Source organism: Phalacrocorax aristotelis, chromosome 1 (assembly GCF_949628215.1).
Source record: "Phalacrocorax aristotelis chromosome 1, bGulAri2.1, whole genome shotgun sequence".
NCBI lineage: Eukaryota > Metazoa > Chordata > Aves > Suliformes > Phalacrocoracidae > Phalacrocorax > Phalacrocorax aristotelis.
Window position 1 is genome coordinate 86963425 of NC_134276.1, and position 15832 is coordinate 86979256.

Here is a 15832-nt window from a genome sequence, read left to right on the forward strand (position 1 = left end):
AAAACTTGGGTTATGATTCTGGATGAAATCAAACAATATAGGAAACCACCTTTGGAATCATGTTTCTCGGGGAAGCCTTACTAGTTTGAGTAAAATTTTATAGTTTCTAAACATCTAGTTTTCCAAGCTGAACTGGAACTGCTACTCCCACTGTGTGACTAACAGTAACTTCCTATCACCAAGAGAGAATTGGACCGATTTTTCTAATTTTCCCCCATATCCAAGGTGGATTTGGCATTATATGCTGGAGTCTACCATCACATTCAGAATTGCAATTAAAGCTAAAAACGGATGTAAAGGCTCTGTGGTCTTCTGTTGCATATTCCATTCTGTTTCAGTGATCTGTCTTGCCACATGAAGTTAATGTTTTGCCGCCAACCTGGATTTGGACAACTAAAAGTATGAATCATGTACACCTACTGAGATCTCGGCATGGACAGTACTCAATAAATGCCAGAAACGTTGAGTCTTTAATACAGTTACAAATAAACATCAAGGTATGTTTTGTCTTAACCAAATTATGACAGATAATGCCTAGCATGAACACAACTAGGGTGTATCACGTTTACTGCAGTAGCCATTATTGCCTAAAATTTGTTCTTTACCATTACCATCTGCTACAAAATTAAATTCTGCCTATAGCTTCTGTACTGGTGATAATTAGGAAGTTAGCAACTAGGAATACTTATCAAAAAACCCTTTCAACCCTCGCCCCCTCAAACATAGAAGAGTAGTTATAGAAAAATGACATTCCATTTTAACAGTGAATACCTGATTATTTTATATCAAGCCAATTTTTCTATGGATCTTCAAGATCTACATATCATACAAACTAGAAAAAGAATTACTGCTTTAAAAAGATCTACCACAATTACAGTGGCTAGTTAGCACTAATTTAGAAAGCAGTTTTCTCTTGCAACATTACCTTAATGCAAGATTGTGGCTGTTCTAAATATTTCACTGCTACTATTATTCAATGCTACATTCCTGAATAATTGGTTCCACGACAGTTCAGTTACTGACCTTTCCAAAGGACCCTTGTCCTAGTACTTTCAGAAGTTCAAACTGTGAAGGGTCTGCTTTCTCATGTCCTTCCTTTACATGATGAGTTATTGCAATTTCTTTGATATTTCCTTCTTCCTGACAGAGGAAAAAAAGAGTGGAATAAGTTTACATTAGTGGTACATCTTCCCAAAATCTTTATAAATTCACAATATATTACAAAGTACTAGGGCCACTGAATCCAATGAACTACATGCTCCCAAATGTAGATAAAAACCACTGGGCAATGCTATTTGCATAATTAAGACACACACACAAAAAATTATATCTGTTACAAAAGGCAGTATTTGTTCAGTAACTTAAACATTTGGGGATGCATCAGAATCTAGACAACACAGTTGACAATAACAAGTCAGTGATTCCCAAGCTTTTGTGCTTAGGCCCATATTGTTTGGTTCATAATCTTGGTTCCAGATTCACAACCCATTAATGGAAACCAATCTTCTTAAGGTCTGTCCTCTTAAAGGTCACCTAGAGTGCATCAACTGGACCAGATATCTAAGAAAAGCTCTCCTTTTTAACACATGAATGAGGCCCACTATGCTGCAGCAATGTTAATGCTCACCTTTGTAAGACAGGGCTTCAGCTTCTGCTGTAAGACATTTCCCTGCAAGGCGACACACCCTCCACCCTCACTTCAGCAGCCATAAACTCTCTACCTGCCACTGGGGAAATTCTGGTGAGGAAAAGAATCTCATTGCCTCTCTTCTCAAGGAAAGTCTATTCTATAAAAGCTACCAGTCTGCAGCATTCCTCTCCTGTGAGGAACTAGTCACCAGAAAGCTCTAAAGGGCAGTGGATCTTGTAGGTTTTTTGTGCTCAGCACTTAATTCACTATTTTCTGCACAGAATTTGAAAATCCCCTGAAAAACACCACTCCTTGTCCCACAAAAGGGAAAGCATTTAAGAACTTGTCAGCAACTGTTCAGAAGTAAGTAAAAAAACCTGCATTCTTATCAGTGTCATCTGAAGAACTATCTAGGCATTACATGCAATCCGATTTAAGCAGCACTGACTGTAACTTAACTTACACAACACAAATACACTAACTAGAATTTCAATTTTTTGTGCATTCTCTTCCTATTCCTTCAATGGGCTATAGTGAATAAATAAAATCTGAGAATACTTTTCCTCTATTTAATGAGGGAGTGTCAGGTCTATAGCACAGAGTCACAGTCTGGTTGAGCTTGGAAGGCACCTCTGGGGGTCATCTGGTCCAACCCCCCCGCTCAAGCAGGGCCACCTACAGCTGGTCGCCCAGAACCATGTCCAGGCAGCTTTTGAATACTTCCAAGGACGGAGACTCCACAACCTCCCTGGGCAACCTGTGCCACGGCTTGATCACCCTCACAGTGGAAAAGGTGATTCTTGATGTTCAGAAGGAACCTCCTGTGTTTCAGTTTGTGCCCGCTGCCTCTGGTCCTGCCACTGGGCACCACTGGAAAGAGCCCGGCTTCGTCCTCTGTGCACCCTCCCTTCAGGTTGGTCAAACATGATTTCACCTTTGTGAATCCATGCTGACTAACCCCAGTTACCTTTTGCTCCTTCAGGTACATGGAAGTGGTTTCCAGGACTAGTTTTTCCATCACCTTCCCAGGGATCAAGGTGTGGCTGACCATCCTGTAGTTCCCTGGGTCCTCCATGTCCTTTTTGAAGGTAGGAGTGATATTTGATTTCCTTCAGTCCTCAAGCACCTCTCCCAGTCACCATGATCATTGGAAGACAAAGAGTGGCCTCGCAATGACATCTGCCAAGTCCCTCAGCACTCGTGCGCATCCTATCAAGGCCCATGGACCTTGGACATCCAGTTTGCTTAAGTATTCTCTAACTGACCCTTTTCCACCAAGGGCATGTCTTCCTTGCTCCAAACTTTCCCCTTATCTATATACACCAAAATGTGCACTAATTAATCATAGAATCATAGAATGTCCTGAGTTGGAAGGGACCCGCAAGGATTATCAAGTCCAACTCCTGTCCCTGCACAGGACAGCCCCAAAATTCACACCATGTCTCTGAGGGCCTTGTCCAAGTGCTTCTTGGTTATTGTCAGGCTTGGTGCCATGACGGCCTCCCTGGGGACCCCGTTCCACTGCTCCAATTAGTTCTAGTGATGGGGGAGTAGAGGCAGCACTCTAAAGCTGTGCTTCTGCAGCAGTAATTTATGTATTTTTCAAATATTCAGCAAAATTTATATGCATAAATTATTGCTGAAACTATCCTTTTGCACTTGGTCGTTTCAGTACCATGTGTAAGTGCACAGCAACTGTCCATGCATGTCTATGTGCTCAAACACATGCTTCTGCTAATCACCATTTCTCTTTCAAAAGATTCCAACCAAAGTTGGAAATAAACTGCATGTAAACAAATCCTGAGCATGTATGTGTGGGACAGTGTGTACATATATAAAAAATTCCAGTGTACACTTCGGAATAATGCACAGAACAGCCTGGCAACTTTTAAAATCAGGAAGTAAAAAAAAGTATTTTAATGTAAAGATCTTGGATTTGTCTTGGGTATTCTAAAATTAAAATTACCAATAAGGATAGGTACCAGTTTTCGTTTTAAGACAGCCAAAAATTTGCATGCAAGTGCATGTATGCATGCTGTATACTACTCCCAATAAACCTAAACTCCTTTTTCTTTTCAAGGGAAATTGCTACTATTGTTGACGCAAGGCTGAATCTTTACAGAGTTTGAAAGAAATATTGATGCCTTCTACTTGTCAAAGGAATTATTTGCTGGTGGACATTTGTGTTTTCATCTTTTAAATTAGTATATAATCAGTTGGGTTACATACCACTTAAACCACCCACTGCAGTCTTAGAGAATCCCAGGGGAGGAACAGCACAGTAGAACAGATTGCCAGTACACATTACTTCAGATACTTTGATCCATTTCTGCTTAACTGTTTTATCTATTAACTCCCTGGCAATCTTGGGAAAGTGAAAAATGTGTGAAACAGAACTTCTTCAAACCTTTCAGTTATCTACCCAGATTCAGGGACACAAAGCGATCAGGTCAACACATTGCTTTCAAAGCATCACAAAAATGTAACAAAAACAAGAAATGAAGTAGATATTAACTTGTTCTCTGTACACAAACAAAAATTATTTTTTAACGCAATGCAATTATTATGTAACCAACTTCCCAGTGGTTATTTTGGGCATCCTCTAAAAAAAAACCCCAAACCACCATTTCACATTCCTGATACTAACTTCTAGTATATTCCCAGTCTTCACAGCTTCTCAACATTCAGATACTCTTCAGTCCTTATAAGGCAGACCTAATACAACTCTGTTTTAAACGAAATGGAACTCAGATCATATCCTACTTTAGTAGCTTGTCCATAACATATGTTTGGAAGCAAGATTTATGATTAATAGTTACCCAAGAATTTGCAGTTTCCTTTTCTGACATAACTGCTGACTGCTTGTTGTTTTAACCTGAACAGTATTTTGCAGATGCAGTTAAAAATATAAAAGCTAAGCCTTTTACAGAAAAGCAAATCATATGCAGAAGTAATCAACCCTCACTGTACCCACTATCTACCTTTCACACTGTAAAAAGAGATCTTTCTCAGCCAGTCACACTAATTACATTAGTTGATAGATGCCATCTTACGGTAAGCTGGAAGAGAAGCCAGCCATTCAGCCTGGTACTGAATTTGTCTTAAGCTCTGCCTCTGATCATTCCCTGATATTTGGAAAAAACATTTGTCCCATGTGATTAATTCTAATTGAACCAGATTATGTATAGGGTGCTGAAAGACTCTGGTCCTCCTCTCCTTTCTTCCATTCCCTGGTAACTTTCACACCACTACAGACACTCACCCACCAGTGATCTGGCTGTTGCAATCATGGGATCTTCTTTCCAGTTATAATTACACTCTACTGCCTATCTTTTATTTCTGTTACTTGTAAGCTTGGAAAGCTCCCTTTTCTCAAGCCTTATACTGCAGCAATGTCTAAACAGAAATCCCACGACAAATTATTTTTTTCTAGCCACAGAGCTCTCTCAAGACCACCTTCATACTAGAAAGTAAAACTGTCACAGAAAGCCACATTTAAAAAAAACCCAACCCATAAAATATTGTGTTAGTCAACTTAATGTGGTTGCTGCTGGCTTCCATTATCATGAAACTAAATATAGAATACAAGGAAATAAACAGAAGGTAACATTACGCTGAGTTTCCTTAACATTTCCTTAACAGTATAATAGTGTTAAATCAACACCGGCCTAGAAGGGAAGTGAGTGACAAACAAGTTTGGGTATGAATTTAAAACACCACTCTTTCAGAATAACTTCCTGTACTGATATGGTTTGAAAGTCAGAACTATTCTGGTCAGTAAGTATCTCAGTATAAGTAAGCCCTTAGCAATGTACCTCACAATGTCTATGCACAGGAATGCATACATAGATAGAAGACTGAATAGACTGTATTCCACAGAAATCAAACCTAAAAGAGAAAAGGTAACAAAAGAAAACGAGGGATTCAGCAACACCAAGGGCAACTCATTTTTCTCTTTAGTTATCAGCTGCAAATTAGAATAGGAAACGTGCCTGGTGGTGGGCGGGGGGGATACACACCTTCTAGGCAAGCAGTGAAAAAGTATAACTATTCTTAGGATATAAAACTAATAGCCCAATCATGTTGCTGGAAAAATTCCACTTTTTAGGTACTTAACAAACAGTAAATACTCACTTTTGTTCTAGTAATTGAACTTACATGAATTTCTTTTATGTTCACTTTTTACTTCAAGACTAAATCAACTCTGCTGTAACACAAAATACCTGTATTTGTTTCTGAGATCTTATTACAGGAACAACTATTAGATAATGTATTAAAAGGAAACTGGACTTCAAACCCTAAAAGAAGTAGGAGCAGAAGAGCCTTACTAGGTAAGTATTTCTCAGTAGTAACAAAAAGCCCAGAAAAGCAAGATAAAAACGTGAGTTTATCTATACATACAATCTTCTGTATTTTACCCTTCAGATTTCTGAATTTTGAGTAGGAGATCTGAAAACGGTTCTGTGTGTAAAGAAGTGGCCCATACAGAGCTGCACGGCATGACACACTGCTTGCTTTACACAGGTGAGTTTATCTGCAGGCCTTTTTCTGAGCAGTATGTTCTAGGGACAACAGAAAAGCTGGTCTAGGGCTAGCAAACTGGGCTCTGAGCTGCTAGGAGCTGCCAGTCTCAACCACACCACCATTCCTATTGTTCTCACGTGCTTGTAATTTCCACTTCTTGTATTACTCCTAACAATTCCAATCTTTTTACAGATTGATTTTATTTTCTGATCATGAATACAGCAGCAAAAAGAGCGTGCTTATCCTGAAGATAATGTGACAAGTGGTACAAAAGGAAAAAACAAGTAAAAGGGGTCTGAGAGAAAATCCTGGAGTCTGAGCTTAAACCATCCACAGATGAGGGTCGCCAGACATGCATGTACAACAACTAAGGATTGCGAGTGCTGTATGAGATACATTTTTATGACACAACCTAGATTTGATACATTTAGAAGATACAATAAATGCTCATTAGAATTTCAAAAGCATCTCAAAAAAAATTAGTATTCCTAGTCCATAAATTTTCTATAAAAAGGACAAACAACCAACTAAAGATTTGATTAATTAAAAAATACGTGTTCTGACACAGACAAAATAATCCACAAGGAAAAAGCTCTGAATCCTCTAAATACATGGCACAGGATCAGACTTGAGCTCTTACTCGTATCAGGAACAGAAAGGCTATCCAGAATAAGGAGCATTGGCACATCCAAACACCACAGGGGTCCTGCTACACCTAAAATTCTCAGTTTCAGGTTCTTCAATAAAAGCATAAGCACAGTGTGAACATGCACAATGACAAGTGCTTAGCAAAGAAATTTCAGAACACTGGGTCAGAAACGGGAAATTCAGCAAGAAAGTTACCTTACTCTCAAAGATGTGCAAGAATTAGATGTGAATTAACTTAAACAGAACATCCAAGAATAAGCTCCTATGTCATGTATGGAATGCTTACTTAGGAAAGGTACTCCCGGAAGAGAGATTCCTCCTTTTCTGCATACTCAAAATTATGTGAATATGAGTAGAAACATTTTAAACACTTAACTCTTTATGATAGCATATTTTAGACAACAGTTATTAAAAAAGCAATTAGTTCCTTAGCTTCACAATGAGTGACAAAGATCTGAGTATACATTCTTCAATACACTGAAAGTATAAATTAAAATTATGATATGTATAGATTATACTAAAGGGAAAAAGCAGCAGCTATCTAAAAATTAAAGTTTTACAGCAATAATAATAATAATGGAATGGTGTATTTAAATTGTTCCTACACATAGGTGACATTTAATAGGTGTTAAGTCATGAAGTCACATAAAATTGAAAAGGTAAGGAAAAAATACAGGGAAACATTTACAGCTTAAGTCATCCAAAGCATTCAGGTCAAATAGAATGTGATTCTGAAAGTAAACTAGACCGATCCTGAACAGAAAGACTGACTGCATCATCTCTGCTGTCAGCTTCAGTGAAGTTAAACTGAAATCAGATGAAATACCGAAAGTTAACCAAAACCAAGATATCCAAAGGTAAGATCTCTAACAAAGATATGCATGCACAAGATTGGGGGTTGGAGGGTGCTGGGAAGGTTGTATTTGAAAAACAGTGTGGGCTTTTTAAAAAATACGTTTGTGGTCAACTATGCAGAGAATAACAACCGGCAGTTTATTTTTTATAATACCAAATACACAGGTAAGTATGTGCAGTACACACTAAAAGTACCTATAGATTAACGCTTTTTGAAAGAACATTCCATTTCTTTTTAACACGCTAAAACACTTCAAAAGGATTGGCATTAGATTTTTGATGACACTGACACTTGTTATTGTGGAACATGGATGTTCTTACTTGATGACAAAAAAGGGAGTAAAGCATTTAAAGGCTAAACAAAACAAATGACTCCTTTGTCATACCTGAATTTCACCAGGACGCTACTAACAAATTCAAAAACATGTTTCTGAGAAGATTGTCCTTAAAAAAAATTTCATATATAGATTTAGAAAAACCCAAGAGTTCTTACTGTGTGAGATACATGATGAATAACTGCATCATATCTCAAGTCCTTTGCATCAGGAAACGGATGTTGAAGATAACACACAGCATCCGTATTCAGTTAATAAAAGGGACAGAAGTGACTGCAACACAAGGTTGCGTGTTCACTTTCCCACAAAATGAATACTACCTACATGTAGGTGAAAATCTCCTCAGAAGTGCACTGAATTTCAGCTGGCAGATGACTAAGCACTGATCAAAGAACCTTCCCCTCTGCACGCTTGCTGGCTGTATGAAATATACCAAGAAATACAACACCAAACCTATAACATCTGAATAAAAGGTTTAATGGTGAGAGAAAGTAAAGGCCACATACCAATCCCTTCTGCATCTAACATAGACGGAAGATATGAAAACTGACATAAAAAAGGAACAAGGATAAAACATTAACCGTCACATTTTAAATAAAACAAAACCTCTGAATTTTACAAAATGATTTCTGGACAAAAAAATACCATAGTATGTTTGCTTTTGGAATTGAAAGGCAACTTGCCTCTCAGTAGGGCTTTTAAATAAACTGTATTTTTCTAACAAGAGGCACAGATGACTAGGACAGACATGACTATACATACTAGAGTTCATCAAAACCCAGTGGGGGGGACATCTGGCATATGCAAAAAAATCCTTAGATGGGTCCTGTATTCAAAAAAAGTTCTTCTTCCACAGCAAACATTGTTGACATGCTGACCAAAAACTGTAAAAATGGGGTTAAGACTTTGACTTCAGGTAAACATTAGATAAAAGGTTTAACAAATTTTAATCTCAATGAATAATTAAAAGGTGTTCTAATATCCAGGTAAAGTAACTACTGAAGAAATTAACTCAAATACTGATATTCCTGGTTGCAACATTATCCAGGTTTCACCTTTATCTGTGAACTCTGTGCTGCTCTTAACAGAGTTAAGGAGGTACAATCAGAAGGACCTTCTACGCATAGTTACTTACAGACTTAGTTACAACTTAATTTGCCTCTTACTAGAATTAAGGGCTGGTTCAGATTTTTTTGCTGTAAAGCAACTTTGCAGCTCCTGGTCTTGTAAGGTCTTCTCTGAATAAATTTTTTTATTTTTAATGTTATTTTGGAAGCCCTTGCATCCCTGCTAGACACAATAACAATGGACTGATTTTATGCTGCATGTAGAGCAATAGTCCCATACTACTCCTAGCCACAATCTTCCTGCCTCGACCTGCAGAGGCTGCGGTTACTGAGGCCCCGGCCACGCGGCCACTGCGTTCAGCTGAGTGTTCAGTGGTATTGCTAGTCCTTTCAGAGTCACTGCCTGCTGAAGTGAAGTCACTCCCTAAATTGTGCAAGGTTCTTTGTTCTTAAGACACAAGTTAGCATTTAACTGTGTCAACGTTGGTATTTTTAACACTCCTTCTAAACAGACACTATTAATACATTAAGAAATGTTGGTGGGATCCCACCAGGAACTTTCATGAATATTTTCCTTTTAAGATAACATTTTAAAATGGATTAAAATCTGGATTATCTATTTATTTTGTATAATAATTTACACATGAGAAACAGCCAGAATCAGCAGTAGGAAAGTTCACAATTCTGGAATTTCAACTTCTATACAGTTAGGAACCAGAAGGGGGTGGGGGGGAGCGGAATATATCTTTTTTTTCTGGCTTTAATTACAACAAGTAAGTCAGTCTATATCACCAGTATTGGTGAACACATCCCTCAAACATTAGTCATCCTTCAAAGTAAGATGACAGCCTTAAAACAAATTTTATAATTAAGTTTCTGAAATAAATATACAAGTATTTCAACAGTATTAAAGTGCAAGCCTTTTCCTATAAGACAGGCAATAGTAATTTCTGTCTGTGTAAAGGACAGTTCATAGTGTACTTCCCTGTAATACTGTTCAGCTGCACTTAATGAATTTTAACTTATCTGACAAACTGTATCAGTTTATACTCATATCTACAAACTGCATCTGCTGTATCAGTTTATACTATTGACCATACAGTTTTCAAAAGAAGCAAATCCAATGAATAAAGAGCTAACCGCAATGTTCTTCTCCACTTGAAAGCTGAGCAGCAGCAAAAATACTGCTTTTATCAGTTTTGTTAGTATTAGGTATGTAGCTACACAGATTTTTCCATTTTAGCTACAGAAGTACCAGCTTTGTTTTCATCCCTCTCCATCTCTTTCAGGAATGTTTTTCTTCCCCTAGACAAACGCACATTCTTGAGGCACATGTACCTTCAGTACAAGTGAAGATAAGGCTGAAAACAGAAAGTGGATTCCCCAGCAAGTTAATGCTGCTCCAACCATGGTTGAAAATTTCCTTTTACTACTTGGTTAGCCTTCATTGTACTTAATCAGAGCTCAGCTGGACATTGCTGTATTTGGCAAAACACTTTTCTGTCTGTCACAGGCAGAATAACACTGATTCCTGTAATCAGATAGAAACCATTTCTGAAATACTGACTACGATATCAAACCTTGGTGCTTAAGTTACATAAAGCAGTTATGTCCTGTGAGGACAGTAAGCTTATTGGGTATCAAGTGATTTTAAAAGGATGACTCAATGTTGGCACAGCTCCCCAGCTCATGTACAGAATTTCCTTTTCCTCCCCTCCCTTGAGGCAGGAAGTCTCCTAGATGCATTTTTACTTTCCCAACTTGTTGTGAATGTAGGATGAATTTTCAGTATTACCCGAAGAAATAAAACCCATACGAGCTATGCTTTTTGAAGTAAAAAAAGAGCCAACAAACTGAAAGCCAATTACTTTTGCCTTTTGCATTAGGGCTTATGGAAATCTTCAAGTTAAAAACAGGAGTTAAAAGTGTGAGGAGTGCACCAGTCTAAGTATTTTTAAAAATCTCAAACACGTTCTGTATACATTCATGCATTCTATACTCATTATACTCCTGCCTTTAAATTCAAAGCTGCCTTAAAAAAAAAAAATTGATGTCCAACAAGCATTTCACAATCTCCCACCACTTCAGCAAGCCATATTAGTGAGCTAAACCATGGAATAAAAAACATTCCTTATATTTGTGACTAATATTCGAGTCACTTAATAGAACTAATGATTACTTAAATGCTTGTACACAAACAGTTGTTCTAAAAAGCTGATTAAAAATGTTGCTTTTGAAGTAGCAATTATTCTAATACAACAAAAAGCAAAGCACCGCCATGCATAAAATTGTCAAGCTGACTTAAGGATATTCTGTATCTGTTGTCTGTTTTACACTAGTACCCAAAAAAGCAAGGATAGAGCAGAAATAAGTTCTAATTAACCTGGACATCTGAAGTCAGCAATACAGGTTTTCACAATTTATGTCTTTGCTTCTCTTTAAAAGATGGAAAATCTTACACTTTCAACTGACATCAAACTACTCTTTGCAGATGACATCTATTGTTTTACCTGACAGAAAAGAAGATTTCCTAAAAGCAAACTCTGTTTGCCAATGTTTAGTTTCAGGGTTTTGTTTTGGTTTTTTTTTTGTTTTGGGTTTTTTTTGTTTGTTTTAAAATTCTTAAATTGTTAAGTCTCTACGAAAAAAAATAACATATAGAGAAAATAAAGAAAAATCACTGTATTTATGTATTCCTTCCTTACTCTCTGTATGTTTTACTCTTCTACTCCTGGCTTTCTTCTACAACAGTTCTGAGATCTAGAAGGATGTCTATGTGCACATGTATTCCAGGTAGCCAACTCACTCACAAGGTGAAGACTGCAGACCTGGTTACTGAGACCGAACTCCTCCCATTCTTTTGGCCTTATGAATGAAGAAAAACAGGAGTTTGAAAAATGAGTCCTGTCCCAGAGCAACAAGTCAAAGGATAGACAAGGCCCTTTGGGTAAGCATGACTGGCCAGGCTGGAAGGGTATTTCTGAAAATGCTTTCCCTCCTTCCTCTGAATGAAAATACAAAGGCCAGGACAGAAGTAGGGCTCCTTCCTTCCCAAAGGAACTGTGAGCAGTAGGTTGTTTAGCAGGTAAGCTGAGGAATTCCTCTAAACGTTTTAAAAGCTCAATGTTGGTCACCAGAAGCAGTTTTGCAATGCAATTCTCTGTTAATCAAACACTGAAATTATCTCATGAACTAGACTGTGCATGTCAGCAGTGGAAAAAAATACTCATTGGGTGGAACTTTCATTTCCCAGTAACTTTGATATAAAGTTTTGTTCCTACTTTAAAAAAAAGAAATCCACAAGCATATTCAGCATTAATCTATGAAAGCTATGATTCCTGTTTTATTGAGATAATATCCTAAAATCATCAGAATGTTAAAGACAATATAATCAAGCTGCCATAAGTAGATAAAAGAATGTCTTTTTTTTTTTTTAATCAGAGACTTCTAAGAAATACCTTTCATGTTACCTATGGAAAAGAACTATAATTCAACACTATGAGTTGATAAATGTTGATTTTACAAGGTTTACATTAAAAAGCCTGTATATAATGCAGCCTATGTTCTATTGTTTTACATGCATGTCTTGTTTTAATATTTCAGTTTTGGCAAGCAAATTCAATTTCATTTTCTAACACATATTGCAAAGTTTAAACCAGTACATAGTCTAGGAGGTGTTAAATTACTATCCCTTTTATTTACAAATTAGTAGACCAGCGTCACTTAACATCTTAAGGCAGTACACAGGAAAGTTTGAGGTTTGTTTGGTTGTTTCTTTTTTTTTTTTCTCCCCTCACTGAAAAGTACTTGCAGACTCAGAGGAGGAGAAACCTGAAAAGTGATTTGCGTTTCAACAATAAAGTGCTCTATCACATTGTATGCTTATGTGTATTGTTGAATAGTTCAGAAAAAGTGCTCAGGATAATACAGTTCCCCACTAGAGATTTTTCTCAACTTAAAAAACCCTTTTATGTTTAAATATATGCTCAACAACAAGACAAATTATACAAATTAAATGTCTGCTATGAATAAATTATCATTTAGAAGTTGAAATAACTGTAACATTAACTGTAATGTGTCATTATTCTTAATACTGTTTTCAGAAGCAAATTTATTAACAAGCCTGAGTTATTTTAACTGTCACTCTACACAACCATATTTTACAGTTTTAAATGCTACATGAAAATGTAAATATTAAAATAACCACTACATATTAATTTAAAAAATACATTTTTAATAAAACTAGACTCAGTGAGAACACTTAACATACAGCTAAGCTCATACATTTCTGGAGAGAAAAAAATGTTGGACAGTATTTACATACAGGTAAAAATTTCCCAATAAAGCAAAATTATCAACAGGTACCATAGGAACTTCTACAAAATATGAGCACACCACAAACTTTTTTCTTTTTTAAAGAAAATAGGAAAGGCTGTGTATACAAACAGCACTGATCCCAAAGCAGTGAAAGACTGAAACTGCTTTGAAATTAGAAGTTTAATTAAAATAAAGTTTCCCCTTTTCCCCTTATTCTTTTAAATAAGAAACTAAGCTCACCCGAATAGAACGAACACGTAGAGCCAGAAACTTAAACATGACTAAGAAACCATGATGTTTAGATTTTCTAACTGAGCGATCATACGTCTAGCAAGGAAGACCAACCCTGGCGTTTTTGCTGTGACCAGCTGTTCCGGCAATTAGAAAATTTCCTGTCAGGCAAGTCAGACACAGTTGGGGGGTGGGGAGAGAGAAGAGGGGGTGTGGGGGTGTGTAAAAAAACCCCACCCCAAACATCACCTACCCACCCACCCCACCACCCCCAAAAAAACAAACCACCGCTGATTTTTTTATTTCTCCCCCACCCGCCCAGTAAAGAAAAATGGGCAGCAGTGGTACTCATGTTGCCGATGCTGTAGAGATCAGCACAGGAAACTTAAACCGATTGCCTGATAGCAACATGCTGTTGCAGATGTTATTTATTCCTGGTTCCCAGAAAAGAATGAAAAGACCAACATCTATTTCAGAAATCATGCTACTATGCAACATTTCACTAGTTAAGCAGAATAGCAACTGTTTTGAAGTCCTACATGTGGTAATTGTATTTTTATGAATTTTAACTTGATTTTACAAAATATTTTAAGATATCGTATCACTGCTTTTTAGACTTCAATGCAGAGAATACAGTTTGCTTATGCTTAATGACTACTTTTATTTACTAGAGTTGTTAGAGGGCCAAACGAACCTTGCGCATATCCCTTTGAAATCCTGCACATAGAAAATGCTACACAGATGTTATAGAGGTTAGGCCAAGGCAGACTGCAGAAATTATTTGAATTGGATCGCCCAGATTGGATGTCTAACTTACGCACCAATATTATATTCCTTTGTAGAGAGTGAAAAAATGTCTTAAATTAAAAATACCTAAGCTTTCTTTCAATGTTTAAAAAAACTTCAAGTATTTCTAAGAAATAGAATTCAGTTTAACTACTTTGAACAGCTAAAGATCAAGTTTTTAATTTGATCTCTCTCTAGATTTAGTATGGAAATTATTGTTCTGAATATTGACAGTATCTTTAGCTTTACTGGTATTTATTAAAAATACTGAATTACACAGTACATGCTCCATTCGAATATCAAGCAAGACTGCTTTTCTTCCAGCAAGAAATAAAGGCAAGTAACAACATTTAGTCAAAGGCATATACAAGCAGTCGGCAATAAACAGATGCAGGTGATTCCATTCAGTGACTCTGTACCAAAGGAAACATATAGCAAAATACTGTACTTCTTCCAGCACAAGACATTAAAACAAGCGAACCCTCCAAACTACTTCTCTTGATTGGGTTCTAACAAATACCTGGATTACTGCCTTTTTTTTTTTTCTTTTTTTAAAGATTTTAATTCCTCTTCAGAAGACAAAGCCAGTAATTTGTTTATTTAAAGTGACAGATACATGTTACTTCTACCTCTATACCACATCCTGGCTATCTACAGTATCAATTTCTAACTTTGCCTTTAAAACCTGGATTATGTGTCTTCCCAGCATAAGCAAAGACCCTCTTGCCCAAATGCAGAGATAAAATACAGAGCCCTCATTCCTGGCTTTACCAGGACCCCACAAGCAAAAATGTGTCTGTCTTGTGTTCTCTTATCGTCCTTCTAGGTCTTCATTCACGTCACATCCACAGGGATGGATCTTTTAAGTTTCATGTACTGAATATATAAAATTATTATTATTCTAGATTACACAGGCATTCAGTAACGACTACTACACCTTGAGTCCTCAACTAGAATGCACTTTTTACAGTCCAGTGTGTTATAGCCTTTTTTGAAGAAACAGCCTCTACTACAACAGCAGTACAGGGCACGAAAAATGAGTCAATATTTGTTTTGGGATAAACAAAGCTTCTTGAACACAAGGAGGTTACTGCAACACAAGGATTTCAAGTATTTCATAAATGGTACAAAAATTACTTGAAGCTTTCCTCTCTTAAATTGTTTTAAACTTCCAGCTACTCCCTCCTGAAAACAGAAATATCTCAAGGATAGCAGTTTAACAGCAATACAGTTGTTTACACTTCGAAGACCTAAAAAAAAAAAAGAAAGAAAGAAATGGGAAACCATTCAAGCTCTCTGCCTTACCTTGTCAAGAACATGTATGAATGCACTAAAAGCAGAGTGATCAGGACTCTCTCCAAATCACTAAATTAAACTCTACAGCAGCAAGGAGAGCTAAAAGCAGAAATGGAGAATAAGTGGTAAGACCTACACTGACT

General features: G+C 36.9%; 1 protein-coding gene across 2 annotated transcripts in view; it reads right to left on the reverse strand.

Moving 5' to 3' along the window:
• Positions 1-15832, reverse strand: part of RPS6KA3 (ribosomal protein S6 kinase A3) — a 79848-nt gene that overhangs the window by 41153 nt on the left and 22863 nt on the right. For both annotated transcript variants that reach the window (XM_075096746.1, XM_075096739.1), the window contains exon 3: positions 1024-1140. In XM_075096746.1, the coding sequence (XP_074952847.1) occupies positions 1024-1140 (117 nt within the window). The remainder of the gene's footprint in view (positions 1-1023; positions 1141-15832) is intronic.